Source organism: Mytilus californianus, unplaced genomic scaffold, assembly GCF_021869535.1.
Source record: "Mytilus californianus isolate M0D057914Y unplaced genomic scaffold, xbMytCali1.0.p SCAF_3, whole genome shotgun sequence".
Taxonomy (NCBI): domain Eukaryota; kingdom Metazoa; phylum Mollusca; class Bivalvia; order Mytilida; family Mytilidae; genus Mytilus; species Mytilus californianus.
The window spans coordinates 63,045,028-63,069,222 of NW_026262679.1; the positions used below are offsets into that span (position 1 = coordinate 63,045,028).

A 24,195-nucleotide genomic window follows, 5' to 3' on the forward strand; every position below is an offset into this window, starting at 1 on the left:
GCAGGTTCTTGCTATATTGTAAATATGCACTATCAACTAATATGAATAATAATATAAAAATATACGCCTCTCCGATGAACTTTTATAAAAGATGAAAGGTATAAGTCAATGAAACAGCTTCCCAATGACACCGAAACTGAAAGACAAAAGATGGTCAACGAAGTCAAGTTTTTTTATGGAAACTTTTTTTTTAAATTAAAATAATGCAAGTGATTGACTTTTTTTTATAAATTTATTTCATAAAAATATTTCCTATTTATTACATAAATTATAGCAAAAATCTGAGGTGAGCAATAGCTCTTCCTTAAAATTGCAGCTTTTTTCTATCGCTGACCTGAGGTACAGAACTTAATTGGTATCTTACTGTTAGTTTGTATCTCATAATCTTTGAGGAAGATGGTCAAATGCCACTAGGAAGTTTATTTGCATTTTTTATATCAGTTTTATGTATCAGAAAATCTCTACTTATTTTCCCACCAAAAATCTAATGTTTATGGAAAAAGACCTATTTGTATAGTTCCATAATTTCAATGTGTTATACAGTCTCTATTTGTAAAAAAAGACGCAGGGTCTGTGAATATCGTAAATTGCATTAGCTCGCATTATAAATACAATACAATTAAAGGACAAAGAGACAGTAATCGACTTTTATTTACTTGTATTCAAAGACATAATACCACGGTATACGTCACTGGTCTTTTTTTACCTCTCCTAGTTTTAATGATCATGCAGAAGTGCGTGCTTTTTCACTCTTGTTTCATCATTTATTAAATTTATCAGCATTGTGGAAATCAATCATTAACTAATCAGCTGATTACTACATGGATGAAGATACCCGTAGTAATAAATTCATTCTGTCATATTCATGATTTCAGGGATCGTAAATTTCTTAAGATAAATAATTATTATGTTGATTCTCAAATTGAGTGATCATCTAGAGTCGATTGCATTATAACACTAATTGGTTTTTTATGTTAAGCAGAGTCAGTGTGCTACTTTTTCATTTCAATATGACATTTATTGATTATTTGGGATAGTGAAAATGCTATATATATGTATACTTAAATCTACCTGCACAGGTGAGTAAAACTTACTGTTGAATGAATGAATGAATATTTTATTTGCAAAAGCATAAATAACATGCTATGGCAATAAATAGACAAGTATATACAATGTGACAAAACGACATATAGCAGAAAACAATACATAATGTGATAAAGGTACAATTAATTCACAATACATGATCTAATTTTCCATGCATGTTTCAGATAATTACACAGTTTAATTGTAATCGATTTAGATTTTGCTTGAAGCAAATGAAAAAGTTTAAAAGTATTTGGCCAAGAACAATAATATTTTGGTAAATATTGTAGTCTCACAGTTCTGTAGGCTGGACATACAAGTACGAAGTGGTACTCATTTTCAATACAACCCATATTGCAGCATTCACATAGACGCATATGTCTAGGGATATTTTTATATCCACCTAATTCCAAGTTCAATTTCAAAGTACCACTTCTCAATTTTGTAAGTAAATTACTATTAATAAAAAAATCCAAATAATTCTCAATTACAAAGTCTGTTTTGAGGTGTTTATAAATACATAGTTTTTCACAATCATTTAATGATGCATACCAAGTTTGTAAATACTGGTCCTTTATACGAGTTTTTATAACATCTAGCTGTATATTTATACAATTCTGTGCAGTCCAAACATAGTTTATACCAAGATTAAACAATAAATCACGGACACTAGACGCCCAGTTCTTTTTACCATTGTTTGCATCTTCTAATAAATTAAAAGTTGATAAACATCATAAACAATAGGTGGCTTATTTACAATAATATGAAGCCAATATTTCAAAATAATTTGTTTTCTTGAGATATACATAGGCAAATGACCTAGTTCACCACATAAAAAACTTAAAGGAACATTTTTACCGAGTTTTAAAACAAATCTACAGAAACGGTTGTGTATTTGCTCTACATCATTTGCACGGTGAAAACCCATATTTCAGATGCATAGTTTAATACGGAACCAACCATATTATCAAAAAGTAGACATTGTTGGCTTGCGGCTAAGAACACATGTTTTAAAGAGTTCAGAAGTGATGAAAGCGCTCTCGATCCCTGTTGAGATAATCTTTTTTGGGTATGTAAGAATTTTCCATTATAATGAAGTAGCATACCCAAATACACGTAAGAGTCCACTATTTGCAGTTCTTTACCGTCATAAATGAAACTGTAGTTAGCTGGCTGCCATCCATTTCTAAAAACAACAATTTTGGTTTTGTCTGTATTTACCTCTATGTTCCATTTTTTACAATAGATTGATAGATTATCTAATAACTTTTGTAACATTTCGGGAGACTTACTAAACAAAACAGTGTCATCCGCAAAAAGAATTAGGTTGTTTACATGTATAATTAGACTTGATGGATTTTGACTTCACCTTACATGTTTACAATTCCATGATAGAACTAGTGTGGGCTGGGTTTTTTTCTTTACCGTATTTTTATGAAGAATTTCACAACGAATTTCAAAAATGTTCTTTATCGGTATTATGCAGCTCAAGAGATTTGTTTTCCAAAATGTTACAGTTTAAAATTTCTTAGAAAAAGATAATATAGCAGAAACGTATTGAATATACGTAGGTGAATATAGACTTCTTACCTTTTTATAGCTTTGATATTCTTGGCAATATTTAGTTTAAATTTTCAACTCTAAAAAAAACATAGTATTGAAAAGGGAAAAGGTTCCCACATGAAGGAAGGATGGTCAGCTTTTGGGTAACAAAAAAATGTAATGTTGTAATTTTTTATGGTTATGTTTTGTTGGCGGGAAACTGACTACCCAGTTTTACAGTCCTACTATATATAGAACATACATTCTAATTCATATTTACCGATTTAGCCATTAAGATTTCCTGTGAGGTAACGTACCGGTTCGCCGATTTAAATAGTCATAACCTAAAGTTTATTTTAAAAATTTATTTGTACTGGACTCTAAAATTTATTAAAACCGTTTAAACTTAAATCTTTATTTATTATCTCTAACGTTTTGGATATTTATTGACGACTACATATAGCATAGACAAGAAGGTTCTGAAGGTAAGTATTGATTGATCTTTTCAATTGCTTGCTTTATATTTTTTTATAAAATACAAAATAATCATATCAATACGATAGAAATTCGTTATTCTTCTGATATGATGTGTTGTCTCTCTGTGGAGATGTGCTTATATATGTTTGTTATTTGGTGCACAATCTGTCTTCTTTTTAAGATTATTCTAGATGCTGACAGTCGCATCATTTCGTTAATATCAAACCGGGAAAGAACTTTACTCGTTCAACTCAAAATGTTCCTTTTAAGTTTTATGAAAAATGAGTTACTAAGGTGCAAAACAAAAATCATATATAAAATAAAAACAAGACAACAGATGACCACAAAGATAAACTACGAAAAGACAAACAACAATCACTAAACATATCTCAAAAAGCTAAAGATTAGGTAACACGAACCCCACCAAAAACTGTGAGGGAATTCAGGTGCTCAGGAACTCTTGATCTGTTATTATTGAATATAATTGTCCATGCACAAAACTGTCTGGAAAATGAAGCTGCTAAAGGAAACTACCTTTAGCTGTTTAGCTTTTTAAGGGAGTCACGTTTTACATAAAAATAAAATATCAAATGTAAACATTTCTATATTTTTGTTGTGATTCAATTAGTTCACGCATTGATAATCCTCTTAATATAGTCATGGAAGTAAAATCAATATAATACTTCCATGATATAGTTGACTAAATGTAACTATGATCACATGCCAGGTCAGTCAATAGACTTTAATTAAACACCGTTATACTAATGTCAGGACGATATTAAATAGAAATATTTAAGTATATTGTAGGCATTTGTGCAATGACTAGGTGATTGTTAAATATACACAATTATCCATCAACTTATTATAGTATTTATTGACATGTTCGTCATTTTCAGTCGATACTGAGGATGCCACAATGATCACTAACAGTGAACGGTCAATTACAATAGCTTTTTTTTTTAATTCTAAGTGTTAGCTTTATTACACGATCGCTACAAGGTCGTTACCCTGCTCGAATAAATCATAAAGCTATATTTGATTTATTGCAGAAATCTGAGAGGAATAGAAGACATTTTATAACAATATTGTTTACCCAAAAGAAGGTAGGCCACTTTTAAACGTTATACTTCTGATTTTGAATAGGGTTTTGATCAATAGCACATTAAAAGCTTTATGGTATTGCCATTTCCCGATTACACAAAGTTCTAACGTATTTTCTATCTCAGAGCATTTTAAACATCCGAATTTTTAAACGAACAGTATAGATGAAGGTTTTCGTTCTGATTGGTATATTTTCAAAGTTTGTGTCTAGAAAACACGTGACCTAATTTTCTAAATTTGATTTCTTGTAAAGCACCCTCATTATTTTATCATTTTCCCTTTTTTTAAGAGAAAATAGAACCAGAAAGCCGTCAGGACAAGTTTGAAGGGTCTCGCGGGAACAATTTTGTATTTTATATCTTCAATCTCCAAAAAATATCCTTTTGTCGCTGGTCTTTATATATTATACATTTACATGCACACATATTTTGTTGTGTTTTGCGTTTCACGAGTGTTTTATATTAAGGAACAATAAAGATTCTTCAAATAAATTTAAACCGTAAATTTCAGAATATAGGTCGATATTGTTTTAAAATTAGCAACATCTTTCTTATAGTCAAGCTCGACCTAAGACTATGTACTGAAATCTGGTTGCAATAAACTGACACACCAGAGTTTTGAAAGCATCATCAATTATGATAAATATCATGTTATATTCGTAGGTTTAAAATAAGGGGAAAAAAAGAATTATATGGTTCTATTAGATTTTGTTGTTTAGTATATAGAAATTATGAATGGAAGATTCCCTTAACCTCGTTTTGATATGGTAACAGACATGGCGACAATGGTATCTAAATATTTCCCTTCATTCCTCTTTTATTGTAACATTTACAGCTGAAAAAATGAAAAAAAAAACGATTGCTTATATTTTGTAGAAAAGATTTATAGTACATCAAAACATCAGGAAGGGTTCAAGTTCTTAAAGCAATGGATAAACATTCTAAGAGTGTCAATGGAAATACAGGTGCTTTCAATGGCCACACGATACAACCAAATAGCAAGGACCATGCAGCTGCTAATACCTCGCTAAATATTTTAGATACGAAAATGGCCAAAGAATATGGAAAGACAGAAATAGACGAAGACGAAACGGAGAAAAATGACGAGACCTCAGAGGTCGTAGATGTTTTAACTGAAACAGATTTTGAAGTAAAAAAGTTAGAGTTATTGGAGAAAGCTAAAGAAGCAATGAAAGAGATTAACAACAGTCAACACGATCGCACATCACAAGGACATTTGACCGAAAGATTGAGAGCAAGCATTTTAAAAATCTATGATTCTTACTTCTGGCTTAAGAAAAGTTCAATTAAACGAAGAACTGAATATAGACTGCAACTTGCTGGAGAGCTCATACTCGCCGATAATAACACTTTGGTGATATTCTGTGATCTATGTAAAAATATATTTCATTCTGGTTACAGAAACTGTGAAGGGAAACCGGTCGGAGCAATATTCAAGCCATTAAAGAACATGATTGTCTTTTTACAAAATATTACCGACAACAGAGAACAATTTTGGAGCAAAGTGATTTCCTTAACATTTTGATACAGAAACTACACGAATGGAAAGAGCTACATTTTAGACAAGAGTTAAAGGTATATTTTTGAATAGCAAAAACTTTTATTAGAAGTAAAAAGCTCTTTTTTTCTGTCCAGTATCTGAGGAAAAAAATAGTGAAAATACTAAAGTTTAGAATTCCCAATCCGGAGATGGAGCACACGACAATGGTACAATGTATCCTTCTCACAATTACCAAACTTGTATATGGGAGTCTTTCAATGAACAATAAGTATTAGTACAATGCAAAATAAATAGTGTAGTAAGAAATAAAACAAAATATTCTGCGATAGCAAAAGTTTCACTCCAACTATAATTATCGATATCAATGATTCCAAGTGTTGGAAAGGGGGAACTTTCTGTTTGCTTGACCTGTTGTGTACTAAAATCTTCACAATCATACAATAATATACTTTTAGGGGCCTTTAAAATACTAATGATTGATTGACTGGAGGTGTTTTACGCCTTTGCAAAACAGAATTGAATTGAGTCGAGGAATGACCTGTGAGAAAAGCATCAGCCCATTTTTTTACTTATCAACAGACGTCACTTTCAAATGCGATTAAATGAAAAACAATGTTAAGAGAAAACGGCATTTACAACTTGTCTTTTTACAATATACTAACTCAATTATTGTAAATTATCTTTCACTGACAATTAATGAAAATACAATATACTTTCAGGAAAATGACAATATCTTATTAACCACTACATTGGGAACTTTACATAACATTGCACAAGACGAAGATTCTATCCCGAAACTTAGAAAAATCGGAATTATAGAAGCTGTTCAACCGTACATTGACTCCTCCTCGGAAATAAAACGACTCTCAAGTCTTGCTATTCTAGCAAATGTTGTCAATGAGGAGGAAAGCAAAATTCTTCAGAGCAATGATGACTTGATTACATTTATGGTAAAATCTCTTAAGAAAGCAATGCACAGCAAAATAAGGCGTTGTCATGGATGGTCTGTTCGAGAAATTGTAAGAAGTAAGTTAAGAAAAAGTAAAAAAAACGAGATTTTTTGTAATTTTTAATTTGTATATAATTCTGAAAAAACCATAAATCTGCATAAACTGGTGTACGGCTCTGTGAAGAAATTTGTTTTAGAGATAGATTCTTTTAACATCCAGCGGAAAATATAACATGTGTATTCGATGCGATAGCTTATAATTATATATGAAAACTAGATTGACATGCTGAAAATGTTTATTTAGTGTACTGGCTAATACAGCAACAGTCAAATGTGGACACTTTATGCCGACTCCAAGCTCACCTTTTTGCCCTTTTCGTAGTGCCGAAAGTTTGGTAGAGAAATATTAAAAACCAGTCTAAAACCTTTGGTTTGACACGCCCGGGAAAAGTCAAAACCACGTTGACCTTAGACGAGTTTACTACTACATTTTATTTTATGTTTTCGGAAGCTTCTGAGATCGATGTCAGTAGAGCTTATAATGTCCTGCTTCTAAGGAATTGGGTAGTATAGAATAGAGAATGGAAACGGGGAATGTGTCAAAGAGACAACAGCCTGACTTAAGACCTAACACGTCACCAATGGGTCTTCAACGCAGCGAGAAAATCCCACACCCGACGGCGCTTTACATGTGGTCTTCCACTTTTCTGTCACAACTTTCGCACAAACAATGTAATATAACTGTTTATAGAGTTTTTCCGACTTTAAGATTGTGACTCACTCATTTTAGAAAAAATAGGGAAAAAAATCCATCCATGACACAAAATCAGTACATGTATAGCATAAAACACACAAAAAGCAAAAGAACAGCTACACCACAACTTTAAAAATACAGAAGAGCATACACTTCAAGCACGGGGTTTGGATTTGACTATTTATTTCAGCTATTTAGTTTGATTTATTTTTCAATTTATTTAAAATAACATAAGCAATTAACACAGCCTTTGGCATTATTGATATTATTTACGTAAATTAGATCGTTTTGAATCCAATTTTTCAAAATGTAGTTTTATTTTCAAATTTAATGAATTTATCAGTCCATATTTTTTCTTCTTTTTTCTGCCAATGTTTCTGGTTGCTTCAATTGACCCAAATAGCTATTTCCAACGTTTAAAGATGATTTTATAAAATATTTGGATATTTTTGAAGACCTTCATCAAGATTACTTTCTCAACTGTTTGTTTGGAACCCAAACCAGTTTGAACAAAACTTACTGAAATATTTTAGCAGTATAAAATTCGAATCCCCCACATCACTAATTGGTCTTTTTACCCACATAGCTTTTAAACTCTACCAAAAATCTTCTTTTATTCTATCATTTCTATCCTCCCCTTTTCATATGAACCAATGATATAATTTCTTTCAACTTTATCTGGTTCACTGTCCCAAATGCATTTTCATATTAAACATTTTCACTTACACTGTTCTTTTGCCTGATGATAAATACACATTCCACATAATTCCGTGAATAATGTACAATTCTTTATGACATCTCCAAGTTTACTTGGACTATCGTCTTGAATATCCATTACTATATTTATTTGCCGCTGGACATGAAACAACTATCGCATTTATCACTGAGATTTAAATAAAACTCTTTTCTTTTCAGCTGTAAGAATGGTTGCTAGGAATAATGTAAATAAAAGAACGGTTGTAACGCACGGGACTTTGACCCTCTTGGTGGCGTTAGCAGATCAACCAAAACACACCGAAGAACAGAGAGGCAAGTTAAAACAAAGACAATTTACGACTTCTTAATGTGTATAAAAGAAATAATATTATATATGTATTGTTACATGCTCGGCAAACGTTTATTGCTAGTAATATTCAATAAACTTCACTATAACTGGTCAAGACAGCGACAAGAATGGCGAGTCAATGGCAACCTGCTTACCAAAAATAGACTGAACTCAATTTAGCATGTTTTTATGACTAAAAATGTCAAGATTTGGAAGCAGGTTATACACGTTTCATCTGTCAATGCATACACAATTTACACTACAGTAGTTAAAAATTAAGTATTGTTGTGAATATCCTGTTAGAAGGGAACATACGGGGCTTTCGAGTATTTTTTTTGTCGCAATAACATAATGTATTTTCAAGGAAGACAGGATTTGCATACACAAAATGTATCATAGTAAACGATCGACATTATATTAGCACCCACCTAGACTCTTGATACCAGAATCTATGACAAACCAGAATCTATGACAAACGAGACGATTTCAATTTTAAAATCATCAATTTCTACCACCTTAGTAGCAATATACCAACTTCACCTGTGTTCCGTTTCAGCTTCACAAATAATACATGGTGGTCTTGAAGTATAGATTCTAGGTACTGACGTTATTTATCATCTTAATTACGTGTTATAGTTTTCTTTTATTTGTCTTTGTAAATTATCAACCTTTACTGTTTAGTCCATTTTTGATAATATCCTCTTGGCGAGGCTCGGTACACTTATACATCCCGCCATTGTGTTGTTGTGCTATCGTCATTTTTTGGATTCTTGTCTTTCATTTTCGCTTGTGCGCTTTGTCTATATGCCATTTTGTTTTTCCTTTGTTGACATATTTGTTTGTTTTTATAGTGATTAAGATTATAACACAATGTTGACTGCTGCACCCCTATTTTTGACATTTTAAAACTATTATGTCTGTTTGTTTTGTTCACACATTGTTGTCAATATAATGGAATTTTATCCGACTGTCATACAAGTGAGAGGTTTAGCTAGCTATAAAACCAGGTTTAATCCACCCTTTTCTACACAAGGAAATGTCTGTACCAAGTCAGGAATATGACAGTTGTTTTCCATTCATTTGATGTGTTTGAGCTTTTAATTTTGCCATTTGATAAGGGACTTTTGAATTTTCCTTGGAGTTCGATATTTTTTTTATTTTACTTTTGATAGTAAGCCCCTTCTTTAGGTCTTCGTTGACTGTAATGGCGAGAACAAAATTATCTATTGGTAGTTTCTAGCAAGTACACACATTCGATTGTTGTCGAATGTTCATCAGTACTTTACCAATAGAACTTAAATTGTGAAATAAAATAGCAAAACAGTTTCACTAGACAAAATACTTATTGATTTGTGCAGAGTAAAAAAAATGGATAGTTTGATAAATCAGTTTTAATTGCTATGACTTAACACACGTCCGCTTAAATTGTGTTTCATGTGATCAGCATTTTCGCGAATGAGGTGTGGACCTGTCAGAACAAACAAAACAATAACGTCCCCATAATGCAATGCAGTTTTAATCTAATGAAAATCAAAACCAATTTCAGAGGCTGTGAAGGCATTGTGGACTTTATCCTTCGACAAACAAAACCAATCAGAAATGATAGAAAACAAGGATAATAATTGTGTCATTGATATATTTATTCGACACAGTAAATCTGAAGATTCTGAGGTTAGGAGAACTTGTACCAAAGCTCTTTGGACGATGAAGGATGGTCTGAGAACTTCTCAATTCTACCAGCAAAAAGGTGAGTTTAATTGGATATTTCGATAATCTTTTTTCGATTTCAGTTTTTTTATTGCTATTGGTCTTTCTTTATCTGTATTAATAATGTCCAAAACCTAGCTTGAAATATAGTAAAACTGTGTCATCTAGTTCAAAACATTTGTTGTCACTAAAATGGTTAGGAAGTTCAGTCTTAAAGGTTTGATTTCAGGTTATTTTCAATTATCATGTAATTTAAAAGTAAACAGTGCTTGCTTTTGCCGTATGATGAAGATTATACAAGTTTTTAAAATTGACCATCTGCATTTGCAAACTTTTTCAGTTGAAAATTTAAAATTACCTGACGCAATTAAGACGAGCAAGGCCACACATGACAGTCATGTCATGATAAGCTACAACCGGGGTCATCAGACAATCATGAAACATATATGTAGATGCCTAAGAAACAATGGAATCAAAGTATGGATGGATATTGATGATATGCATGGATCTACACTCCAAGCAATGGCTAACGCTGTGGAGAAAGCCGACATTGTCCTCGTCTGTTGTTCACAAAAGTATAAAAACAGCGATAACTGTAGAGCAGGTATTTTGTTTTAAATTTATTTTACAGTTGCAACACTTGTAGATCATGAATTTATTGTTGGACAATGATTTGATCTGACTGATTGCAGGTATTTTGTCATTGCAATGATAAAACAGTTCTTGAGACGATATTATAACAACAGAAGCGTTTAAGATCTCCAGTGGACCTATACTGATGTACATTTAGTACCACAGGTATCATACGTCTCGAGACCGGTATTTTATACTTTTTTGATAAATAAACCTGTTTTCCCACTTGGCTTAGATTTCAGGGATTTAGTAGAACCACTAGTTTTTTTTCAATATGAGAAAGACTTGAACATATACTATAAGGATATCCTTTAGCAACGTCATTAAAAAGGTTTATATGTATTTTTTTTATATTTATTACCGTTTAGTAGACAGTGATTTCCATCTTATATGACTTTACAGGTTAGACACGTTCTTTTTTTCGAGGTAAATTGAGATATCTGCCCTTTTGTATGAATAAGTTGTGATCACTAGTTCCAATTTTTGCGAATAAGCGTCTTGTTTCAAAATTTGATATATAAGATAAAGTTTTTGATCTTGTTTGACTTTAATGCTTTTATAAAGGAACAATGGTTGTTCTTGTTCTTTAAATTGTTTTTTTTTAATATTTTCCAGGAATTTCCAGGAACAACAAAAGTTGTTTAAAACATTCTTAGCACAAGTCTTTAGATTTTAACTTCTTCCATAGTTTGACAACAAACTATATCAATATCCATGTCTTAATGAAATAACAGATTGTTTAAAACATATTCCCTTATTTTGTTTTCCAAATTATATACGTGTATATAACATTAGCACTAAATTGTTTTCATATTAGTTTTTACCAAAGTTTGGCATTGAGTTTGTGTGAATATGGAAAGTATATAGACACAATGTATATTTCCCAAATGCAACTAGAGATCACCACTTTATAGTTGCATTGAGTCGTATCTTAAAGAAGGAGTAGTTTAATAAAATTTCGAATGCATTACATGAAAAATGCATCGAATCAGATATTAATAGTATCGACGTGACTAATATAGATCACAAAAAAAATATAACAAAAATACCGAACTAATAGAAAAAGGTAGATATCCCATTTCTGTGTTCATGCAATTATAGATAACAAGCGAAACAATCAAATTATAAACGACACTACACAGAACGATAAATTGATCAGCACATAATATACCGTAGTTCTGGCTCAAGGGTGCTCTAAGTGTGAGATCAGGGACACAGGTAGAAAGATAGGCCGTTTTCGGCCCATACGCGGCACCAGTTGTGCTTAGGAGTACGGACATAACAAATGGAATGTAACCTTTCATTTCCATCTGTTTTCATTTACTGGCATCTGTATTTATGTCTGATATAATAAAACTAAGGAGGTTTCTGCATGCTCTTTAACATTTTTGTTTCTTGAAGTTCCCTTTTGCTAATATTTTAGATTTTAATAAGTTATCGACATCCTACTGAATGACAATATGTGTAAGTTGCCTGTTTAAAATATATAAAATCACATGTACTGTACTTTATTTTGATGTATCATGCTTTTAGTGAAATCACATACAGAATTCATTAATCGTCAGTTTCTTTTTTGTTTGAAGAAATTATTTTTGAATTTGTTGTTAAATACCCCCCCCCCCCCCCCCCCCCCCCTTTTCCTTTTATAAAGGACATGGATGACTGAGTGATCTAAGTAGCTTTTATACTCCAGCTTCATCCAACAAAAACATATCGCAGCCATAATAAACCAGGATCGATCTAAACACCAACAAACAAAAACCAAACAAACACTTTAAATCCTTTTACATTTACACCATGATTACTAATTTATTATAATCATTATATTTTTTAATAGAGGCGGAATACGCATTTCAGTTGAAGAAAAATATCATACCATTGAAGATGGATGGTGGTTATAAAGCTGATGGGTGGTTGGGATTTATTATAGGTGCTAAACTATTTTACGACTTCAGTGGAAAATATTCTTTCGAAAACAAGATAAAAGAGTTAATCAAAGATGTACAAACTTCATTACAAGAAATAACGGGCACGGAATCCATATTGCCTAATACGGACATAAAAGTTCAGGTATTGCGTCAAATATATTTTTAAGTAGTTTTAAAAGCTTAAAATACAATTGTTAAGCTACTTTTTATTTACATACACTTAATTTTTTTACCATTATTATATAATGATAAATGATGTACTAGTAATTTTATGTTTACATCTCTCAAAGTAAACAAAAAAAAACAGTTTCTGTTTAAAACCACAATGTTCAATTCCATAGCGATTTTAAACCATTATTCTTTTTATAAAAGTTCGAATATATTGCCATTACCAGTTCAAATGTTTGGTTATCATAAATTTGACTTTTTTGTTTAAGCCGTTGGTAAACAATCATGTTGCATCGTTCTCAAGTGCACCTTCTGCAAAGTCAAAAAAAATGGCAGTTGATATTGACAAAGTAAAAACGTGGACTCCTCAGCATATTGGTAGTTGGCTGGATAAGAACAGTTTACCAAGGTATACTAATAGGTTTAGGTGGTATTTAAAGCACATATCTGTAGGAAAAGGAAACATTTCAAAAGACCCAGACGGTCCATCCAAGAATAGCACTGCAGTATCTTCCGTTTTTTTTAAACTACCAAAATGTTATCTGTTAAAAAGCTACGTAGAAAACGCTCCTACTATTTGATAATCCATAGTGCGAGATTTAAAGGAGTAGGGGCATTAGGGCCGGATTTTGGCCCAAGAAAATAAAATGTTTGACAACTATCCCAAATTGGCACATAATGTTTGGAAATGCATAGAGTCAAGAAATATAAATGAAAAACATAAGATTTTTTATCGGATGACGTTACAATTACGTCATAATATGTACCGTTTTCATAAAAACAATGAAATATACAGAATTTATGTAGTTTTCCATCGTTATTTCCATTTTGGAAACACCGTACGCATCCAAGAAAAACAAAATAATTTAAGAGAAGCTTTATTATAATTATTGAAATAATCTCACTAAAAAGAAAATTGTTTTTTGGGTGTGCACATACTTAGCCAATCTAAAATATACTTAAAAATTGACGTAAACAAGGAAAATCAAGAAATTTTACAAAATATACAAATTTCGTAATGGTTTGTTGCTATGGTAACTCGTTAAATGTAAAATTTGTTTTTTTATTTTCTGAATATCATGTAACTTGGTCTAGTTAGGACAAATTTAAGAAAATGTATGATAATTTTTAAATTTGCTGTAATATTTGGGCCAAATAAGGGTCTTATTGCCCCCACTCCTTTGTCGATTCATAATTACTAGAACACACCCGCGAAATCGCGGGCATTTAAAGCGTGGTTGAAAGTATGTAAACTGTTGTAGGATTAATTTTTGTAAAAGATTTTATGACTGGAGAATTTCAGGAAAGGTATCAAAAGTCATAGGTACTTGGTGACAGGACAATTTTTTTTTAGCCCTCCCCCTTTTTTCCAAAGTCCATTATTTTTTGTTTTCTGTTTTTCTGTATACTATAAGTAAAGCGTATTTGCTATTTACTATCAATTCTAAGTTTACTATCCACGGCGGTCACTGATATATTATATAGAGAATATATCAGTGACCGCCGTGGATAGTAAACTTGGAATTGATAGTAAATAGCAAATATGCTTTATTCATAGTATATATATGATCATAGTATACAGAAAAACGCGAAAATAATTTTCCTGTCCCAAGTACTTATGAAAATTATGTGTAATTTTAAAACAGTCCTAAACGGAAGTATTGTCTATGACTTAAAAGTCTGTCCAATGACGGAAACAATATCCGGATGCCTTTATTTTCGTTTTCCTCCCAAAATAACCCAAACTGAATAATCATAAGTGAGGATGGCAAATGCGACTATGCATGATACCTATAGGACACAGAGGCATGATGATTAATTTATTGTGGAAGGAAGAGAAGCGACACACATAATGAGATCTTCTCATTTAATAGTATAGATTCTCATTTAATAGTATAGATATGAATATTATTACTTTCTTTATTCATACACTAAACGTGAATAACGTTACTTTATCTGTTGACTATTCATTGTTTGGAGTGTTCTATTTAACCAATCACACCACTTGAGCGTTTCTTTGAAATTAAAACACAGAATGCTTTAAATTCTGAAAGAGCCAAATTTTACAGAAGTTACTGCCTCCCAAGATTCTCATGAGACAGCACTTTTCTATCTCTCAGATTTCCTTGCGTTCTTGTTAATTTAATTGAATAAAGGCAAAACCATCAAGTCCTATGATTCTTTAACTCTGTCTTAATAGATAAACTTAGTTAAAAAACTTGAAAAAAAATTCTGTAGTAATTATAACATAGCTGTGGTATTTACCCGATATCAAATGATCAAATCTGCACAAGACTAAATGCAATTAACGAATATGTATTCAATTTACTCCATTTGTAAAACAGAGACGAAAGATACCAAATCAACGTTTGAAGCCAAGAAAAACACACTTGTCAAAATCGTAGCTTAGACCTTTAGCTACTTTGCATGTTATCAGTATTAACAGAAAAGCTGGATATGGAATGAAGCTTTATATCTGATATATGCACGGGGAATCGTGCGTTACATCAAATACTTAAATATAGGATATTAGAACCATTACCATTTCTTAAATACAAATACTTGTCAAAATCATTTAGGAAAAATGTGGAGAAATTAAAGACGTTAAATGATATTATCAGGTACATAATAAAATACATTATTTTACAGAAATTTGTTGGGAAGATTAACTGGTATAGAGATTGCGTTTCTTTGTGTCTTGGTAAATGAGGTATGATAATGTATTAAGTGTTAGGCAACAACTCACAAGTTCAGATACATACAAAAGATTACAGGAATCCCAAATCATACTCGTCAGTATAACAAACGACATCAGCTACCAACACCCGACTCCTCAGAAAAAAAACTTAAACGCGCGTAAAAACAACGACAAACATCATCGAACAACACATGATACCCGACTTGTTAAAGGCACAACATGTGTCGAGGAGGTTTTAAAGTTTTTATGTCCCACTGTAGTTGACTTGTTGTAAAACCAAAACAACAATAAAAATATGCACATTAAAGCTACAAAGAGGATGACCACTAACTTGGACAATTGAATAAACAATGGGACACAATTTGGATAGCAGTCTTATACAGTCGAACAACAAAATTATTTTCATTTACCTGTGTTTAAAGTATTTTCAAATGGCTGATATTTTTGTTCAAGCAATTTGTTTTTCTTAAATTGTTTAACATTTCACAGCGGTAAACATGTTACTTTAATTATTCATTTATTTTTTATTTATTTGTTCAGTGTATGTTCACTGGTGTTAATATGTCTTTTGATTGAGTTAAGCCATTTCAATTGATATTTTATAGTGTGTCTTTCTATGTTGTGATGGTACACTATTGATTCAGATAAGGGTGAAGGTTTGGTACCATTTAAACGTTTAAACCCGTTGCAATTGTTTGCACCTGTCCTAAGTCAGGAATCTGGTGTTCAGTAGTTGTCGTTTGTTGATGTGGTTCATAAGTGTTTCTCGTTTCTCGTTTTTTATATAGATTAGACCGTTGGTTTTTCCCGTTTGAATGGTTTTACACTAGTAATTTTTGGGGCCCTTTATAGCTTGCTGTTCGGTGTGAGCCAAGGCTCCATGTTGAAGACCGTACTTTGACCCGTAATGGTTTACTTTTATAGATTTTGACTTGGATGGAGAGTTGTCTCATTGGCACTCATACCACATCTTATATCTATTTTCTGCAGGGTTTGTTGCTCGTGCTGTGTGGATGCAGTAGAATGTGTACTCGTGCTTGTGGTGTATGCCCTTATATTTTTCAATTATGGGTTGTTTGCCTGTTAGAGAGCTTTCACATGTTTATTATATCTTTGTTCTTAATTGTTAATTATATATTATGGTGTTTGAATGTATAAATACTCATCCACGCCTGCTATTATTGCCCCCTGCTATGGTTTTACTAAGATTTCTTACAATCTCTGTTTTTGCCCTGTGTTTGTTATATGTCAGTATTGTTATACTTAAGTCTTTACGTCGGGCCTTTTATAACAGTTTTTGTAAGAGTTCTTTTACTGCTTTGCCTATTATTTCCTATTCCGTAATTGTGATCCTTATTCAATGTTACAACCTCCGGTCTTTTTTATTTCTCCTATACCCCTATTTAATTATCATGATTTTACGTAATGGAAAGAAAATTATTAACAACACAACTTCTAGGATATCCACGTGCTTAAACAGACGTATTTGTAAGGCCTCTACAGCCAGATTGTTTAACAAAAATGCACGTGGATATCCACAAATTTTCCCGTGCAATGCCAAAAAGTGACTAACCTGTTTTAGATTAACTTCACAAAATACTGTAAGGTCAACAGTGAACGGCAGAGCTTTTTCGCTCTCCTTTTCCTGTGACATTACCTGAAAAACTCAAAACCTTATATATGTGGTAACTTGAACCCAACCTAAGTGTGGTATTCAATATGTGGGACAGACGGGACGAGAGTATTACAGAAGAAACCAAGAACACCTTTACCGCTTTCGTAGACCTAAAAAATTCAAAAGTTTGATATATCAACATTTAGATAAGCATAATCACAATCTAAAATTTATAAAATTCCAACCACTTGAAACCGTTTAGAAACAACCAGGAGAATCACACAAGCAATTTGAAAAGTCACGTGAAGTTCGCGAATTAATTTGGATAAAAAGACTTCAAACAGCTTATCCTCTCGGTCTTAATGACAAAATATTAGGACAGGGGAACATAACTAAAACTTCAATCGATGTCATTAATATTGTCGATAAACGACTTAGAAAAAAAAGGTCTCATGGCAAACGCAAAAACCGTAATCAACGTATTAAACATCGTATAAATTATACACACTTGCTGATCTGTTAACTATAATAAAAAATTATGGCAGACATCAAGTATTATGCAAACTGGGTCAGATACCAATAAGTAAATTATATGCTATTTTTCTGGAGTGTGATAAAATTTCTTTTTTTTAGCCCAATGTATGAATATACCCGTATTATTACAGCCTTTTGTCATCATAGGCTATTTCCTAGTATCGATAAACCTGAAAATCATAAACGGCATTTTCTTAAATTAAAATATATAAATAGAGGTATTGATTTTATTAACTTATCTAGTATATTCAATGACTCTACCATCCAAAGCCAAATACCTCCATATTTTGATAATATAGAACCACCTATTATTTCGTATTCTTATAAAAAAAAAAAACAGCAGAAGTTTGATTTTTAATTATACGTCAGTTACATCAGACGTCAATATAGAAAATAATGTTCCTTCCACTTGAGACTGTGAAACATCTAGTTTTAGATATGTCCCCTATGGTCATGTCCTTACAGGAGACCTCAACATCGTCGAAGACCGTGAGGTCATAACTTTTCTTAAGAAAGGACCGAAATATCGTCCTCCATCTAAAATAGATTGGAAACAGTGTCGTCAGGTCATTAAAGACGCACTGTCTGTCTACTGTAAAATTTGGTGTAAACGTGAAAAATCTGATAAAAAATCTCTAGACAGTTATTTGAATAAAATTATGAATACTGTTAATATTCGTATATCTCATTTTGAAAACAATTCTGAAATAAGTAATAGGGTCCATGATATTCCCATTTCTAGAATAAAAAATAAACTCCAAGTACTCGCAAGGCGGTTTGTGTTCGTACCGGCAGACAAAGCAGCAAATAATGTAGTGGTGGTGTTACGCATATACTACACGGAATTTCTCCAAAACGAAATTACAAATTCTTCTACATTCAGGTCCGTACGCTCCACAGAGAGTCAAATTGTAAACAAGCATATCACTGCCACCCAGCTTAAAGCCATTTCCGAACATTTGAAAGTCCCTACTATGTACTGGTTACCTAAATTGCACAAAAAAACATTTAAATTCCGTTTCATCTCCGCATCTAGTAAGTGTTCTACTAACAATCTATCAGTGCTTCTAACTACCACCCTTACTACTATCAAAGAACTTGTTATTAACTTTTGTAATAAAGCTTATGAAAATAATGGTATTAATTATTTTTGGAGTGTTAAAAATTCTTTAGAGGTTTTAGATAAAATACATGCTTTTGATGGTCCTTTTAATTCCGTTGACAGTTATGATTTTTCTACTCTCTATACTACACTTCCACACAATCTTCCATAAAAAAAAAGTTTTCATATTTAATTAAATGGTCTTTTGAAAAATCTCATTACAAATTTATTTGCTGTAACTCGTTTAAAGTCCTTTTCTGTAACGAAAAAGGAAAGTATGCTAGATACACTTACTGAAAATGTGACGATATGATTGAAGCTTTAAATTTTCTCCTGGACAACATATATTTACGTCTGCGATAAAGTGTATCGACAAGTAGTAGGTATTCCTATGGGCACTAACCGCACCCCTTTAATAGCAGATTTATTCTTGTATTGCTATGAATCTCAGTTTATGACCAAACTCAGTAAAGACACGTCATTGATACATTTGGTTGATACATTCAACAATACCTTCCGTTATCTTGATGATATTTTTTCTTTAAATAATCCAGAGTTCTCTAAATATACTACCAAAATTTACCCAAAAGAACTTACTTTAACTAAATCTAACATAAACAGCAGTAGTTGTCCTTTTCTAGATTTGTACATTTCAATCTCTAAAGGAAAACTCATACTAAAATTTACGACAAAAGAGACGACTTTTCATTCCCTATTGTTAATTTTCCTTTTTTAGACGGCGATGTTTCTTTGGCTCCATCATACGGTGTTTATATATCCCAACTCGTTCGTTATGCCAGTGTGTGTAGTTATGTCATAGATTTTAACGAACGTAATCAATGCATCACTGGTATATTATTAAGTCAGGGATTTCGTTACCATAAATTACGTAAAACTTTTACTAAATTCTTTCATAGATACAAAGATTTGATAAGTAAATTTGGCTGTACCTGTAGAAAACTGATTAAAAACGGTATTTCACATCCTAAATTTTACAGTTATATTGTACTTAAAGCGCGGAAATCACTTTTTTGTGTCATGAGCACACCTCTGTCATTGAAGTCCGTATAATATTTTCATGCACGAGCATAATGTATTCATTGAGATATTTAAACGGACAATTGAAAAGTTGAAATTATCACGTTTGTCATAGATTCTAGTTTGATGTCGGCCATCTGTCTCAAATCGAGAAAAAAAACAAGATTTGAAGCAAATCTGTAAGCCCAATACGAGATCTTTAAAAAAATCTATTTTTAAACGAGCAATTGTAATTATAAGGTTGATTTTAAAATCAAATGGACTTTTCTGTCTGAAAAGATACAGGTTCTTTTTTCAATTGTTGAAATGATCTTAAATTAGGTCCGGTTGGAGTTTTACAGAATAGAGAATAATGGGACAAAAAGGGAAAATTTGGCCCACAAATTATGAAACAAAAAATAATGGTATAGTTAAATGTAAAAAATAGAGAATATTGGACAAAGAATAAAGAATAGAGATAAATAACCAAACAAATTAAAGAATACAGAAATGAAGACTCTATCCTTCCAGACCTTCATAAAAAGTCATAAAAATGTACTGTGATCTTGTTCGTCTTGTTTATTGAAGTGAAATTTTTATTTTTAGATAATGCACATAAATAAAATACATATGTTTTACTTATGAACATATTGAAATGAGAACAAATATGAAAAAAACAATTTTTGGTTCATTGTTTTAACAAATGATTTTTGATATTCCACAGTCACCAGATATGTACTACAAGGTAATTGGAGAACAGCTAGGCGTGAAAGATATACTGACCATGGCCAAACTGAGATTTGCTTTGGAGGCTTTGGATACGAACGCATAATACATCTCCCACCGAGCATACGGTACAATTCATTATTAACTGAGGATGTAGAAAAACTGATAACTTTAAACACAGAGAACAATACTTGTTTCTTACGCAGGGAGCAAATCGTTGAGTGTATCTTGTGATTAAGAAAGAACTATTATCATTCACGATTGAACGTGAACAATTATAGAGAAATAATCCTTATAAATGTACATATATTGAACAATAACTGATATGTTTGTGCCAACTATAATACACAATTCAATACAGAAATGAATAACTGGTGAACACATGGGATCAGGAGGGTGCAGTTATTTTTATAGTTTCAAAGTTGAGAGAGGATAAAGATGGGTTTTTTTGCCTCATTTCTTACTTTTTAACTCATATGAGTATGTAAAAAATCTTAATGTACTATAATTCTGACTAGGAAACTGTCCCAAATATTTGAATTTCCTTGTTTTTCCAACAGTATTAGAAAAGTTGTTAGTTCATTTAAAGTTTAACTAGTTTTCCCTTCTTTAATGTGACGCCTTAATTATTGAATACTAGGAAGCACTACAGTCTGATGCATGAAAATGTTAGTGGTCATCTTAACTATACTGTAAATTTAATGTCTCCTAAAATACGAAGTCGAATTTAATTGGTAAAGTATAAAGCGGAGATATTACTATATCTTTATATATGCTAGTGCAATATTACAAATCTTATATATCATGATATTATTCTTAATAAATTTTATGTTTTATTCATTTTCGTAAATTGTGTATTTGACCATGTTGATAACGTCATGACCTTCGTTGCAAAAAAAGGGTTTGAACAATCTCTTATATAGATGATTGGCCTAAGAGTAAGAGAATATATATATATATATATATATCAATAAGTCAGCACCCCCACGACCAAATATTGTCTTCAACAATAGACAAGTGTTCATATGTACCTCAATTTTCAATTAGTTGACTATATAATTATGGGATATCTGTTCGTACCCAATATACAATCCTTTTTCATTGGCAGTCAAAAACAAAAGTAATAACAAAATTGACGAACTCCAATGGTAAATTAAAAAGGCGAAAGTCCATGAAAGTTGACAAAACCAAACGCTCGACTATATCAACAACGGAACGTCTGAAAAAAAACTATTATACTCCTGAATTGGTATAGAAATTTTCCGCATAAAAATTGTGTGTTAATCTTGGTTTTATAGCAATTCATCTACCCTTCATCCGGGACTATAAGCTTTTCAGAATTTGATTTATTGTTAATTTTCAATCCTATGGCTCCTCAAAATACATGAGATATAAGTCGCAGGTCGTTTAACTAATAACAAAAAGTTAACAGAAAACAGAAATAAAGAATGTAATATAATAGGGTCGGGATACGTTTGATAACACCGCCAAAATTGACATGGAATATACACACCCTGCTTTTATCCGACCAATATTTAAAATGTCGTAAACAAGAAAATAAAACAAGATAAAAATTACAGTTTGAAAGTAATATTATGATTATAATAATGATAAAATTAATAATACAAGTAATTCCCCAAATACGCAGCAGTTGCTCTAGATGCATTTATGTCCATAGACACTACATTATTTTGTGTTTCCGATTTATATATATTACCAGCCAAATAGCATGTCTGTGATGACATGAGATAAAATGTGAAAAACATTCCAAACATATAGAGTTTACTTATCTATCCCTAGACACAGATGATCGTAGCCAGATTGGCAGAACGTTTCGCAGCGTTAGCCTTTTCAATTTTCTTCACCTGCGTAATGAATTCAGCCTCGCAACTGGTTAAATTCGAGCGACACTGATGAGTGTTGTTGTACTAAATAAAAAATCTGGCATTTTTAATGAGTTTTAAATAAAGACATATAACACTTCACTTAAACAACGATTTTGCAATAGAATTTCACATTCATATCATCTGATTTGGAATTTGAAATGGAACGATTGATTCTTTTCCAGTTATTTCGCCAATAACATTAAAGGTACCGATTTTACTGCACAAGATGAATGCTAAAACATGCTATATTTTATTCGTAATATTACTTGGATATCCCTTCTAAATAAGTCTGTTTAAAGGTTTGGTTATTTTTTTAAATGAATGCCGACATTTTTGTGCTTTGTATACTACTCTATAATCAAAAAATGAGTTTCGTTTGTAGAACTTTTCGTCAATTTTCATAATTAGTATCGTAACAATATCCCTTCTTAATAAGTCTGTTTAAAGGTTTTGTGAGCTTTTGAGGTGAAAACTGACATTTTTGTGCTTTGTAAAGAATATTACCATAAAAGATTGGATGTGAAATACCCGAACGTATAAGATGTCTGCATGTTGAGTTATATTTACGAATGATGTCCTTTATACCGATGATAAAATTTAGTAAATGTTTTGACTAGTTTATGATATCGAAACCCCTGGTGTAATAATTTTTCAGTAATACATAAATTACTCTCGCTAAAATCTAATACGTTGTTACATACACGAGCGGATCGTACAAGTTGAGATATATAAACACCATAAGATGGTAACAAGGGAACGTCACCATCTAAAAATGGATAATTAACGATAGGAAATGAAAAATCATCTCTTTTATCATAAATTTTTGTATTAAGCTTTCCGTTAAGTATATAGATATCAAGATCGAGGAAAGGACAGTGGCCATTGTTAGTATTAGCTTTATTTAAAGTAAGTTCAACAGGATAAATTTCTTTAGTATACATACTGAAGTCGTCATTATTGAGATGTACCTGATATTTTCTAGATATCTTAAATTTGAGCTTTCTAAAAACTGCAATTTCTTTTGAAGCTTTTTTTAAAACTAGACTAAGTGTCCATGTGCTTTGTCAATTTACTATCATAGCTTGATATATTTCCGAATGAAAGGCTCAATTTACTCGGTATTCATCTATTGCTTAAAAACGGTATATCTGTCTTATCTGAGTTTAAAATGACAAGCCATTTTTTTGTTCAATTTGCAATATTTCGAAGATTAAAATTAACAATATTTTGTAGACTTCACTATTGAAGGACCATGTACGTGTCATCAGCAAACCATATACAAAGTCAAAGGATGTTATCAGCAATGTCATTACTATGGACCAAGAATAGAGGAGTAACCATGATAAATCGTAATATTTTTTTGCATATAGGCAACCTAAAGCTTATTGAGACAGAATGTTTAACGACCTTTGTGCGGAGTATTTTAACATAAAGAGCATGCAAATGAAGACTGCATGAAAGAATTTCGAATATGAAAGAAATTGGTTAAAGTTAACACACGTAAACTGTCCGTGAGCAGCATATCCACTGTATTTATATACAGATAACTGACAAAAAAAAAAGATGAGAGAGCATGCTAAAGTCCATTAAACATAATTAGAAATGTACAGTTTGAAGCGATAAAATGCAAGTGACACTGCACATTTTAATCAAGAAACGCTTCCACGTTTTATGCGATATGTGTTACGTCAATTATATTCATATTGATC

At 31.7% G+C, this 24,195-nt stretch overlaps 1 protein-coding gene and 2 long non-coding RNA genes across 3 annotated transcripts; all 3 read left to right on the forward strand.

Moving 5' to 3' along the window:
- The first annotated feature begins 2,888 nt into the window (after positions 1–2,888).
- LOC127733214 (uncharacterized) lies at positions 2,889–5,707 on the forward strand. Its single transcript, XR_007996916.1, has 3 exons — positions 2,889–3,110; positions 4,152–4,205; positions 5,079–5,707. It is a non-coding gene; the product is annotated as an uncharacterized LOC127733214 (long non-coding RNA).
- Positions 5,708–5,711: 4 nt separating this feature from the next.
- LOC127733215 (uncharacterized) lies at positions 5,712–8,456 on the forward strand. Its single transcript, XR_007996917.1, has 3 exons — positions 5,712–5,798; positions 6,444–6,750; positions 8,343–8,456. It is a non-coding gene; the product is annotated as an uncharacterized LOC127733215 (long non-coding RNA).
- Positions 8,457–10,022: 1,566 nt separating this feature from the next.
- LOC127733160 (uncharacterized) lies at positions 10,023–21,440 on the forward strand. Its single transcript, XM_052242502.1, has 6 exons — positions 10,023–10,219; positions 10,520–10,783; positions 12,650–12,882; positions 13,178–13,317; positions 15,558–15,618; positions 20,599–21,440. Exons 1-6 carry the CDS (start codon positions 10,072–10,074, stop codon positions 20,704–20,706), a joined length of 954 nt encoding a protein of 317 aa, XP_052098462.1. The 5' UTR covers positions 10,023–10,071; the 3' UTR covers positions 20,707–21,440.
- Positions 21,441–24,195: the final 2,755 nt, after the last annotated feature.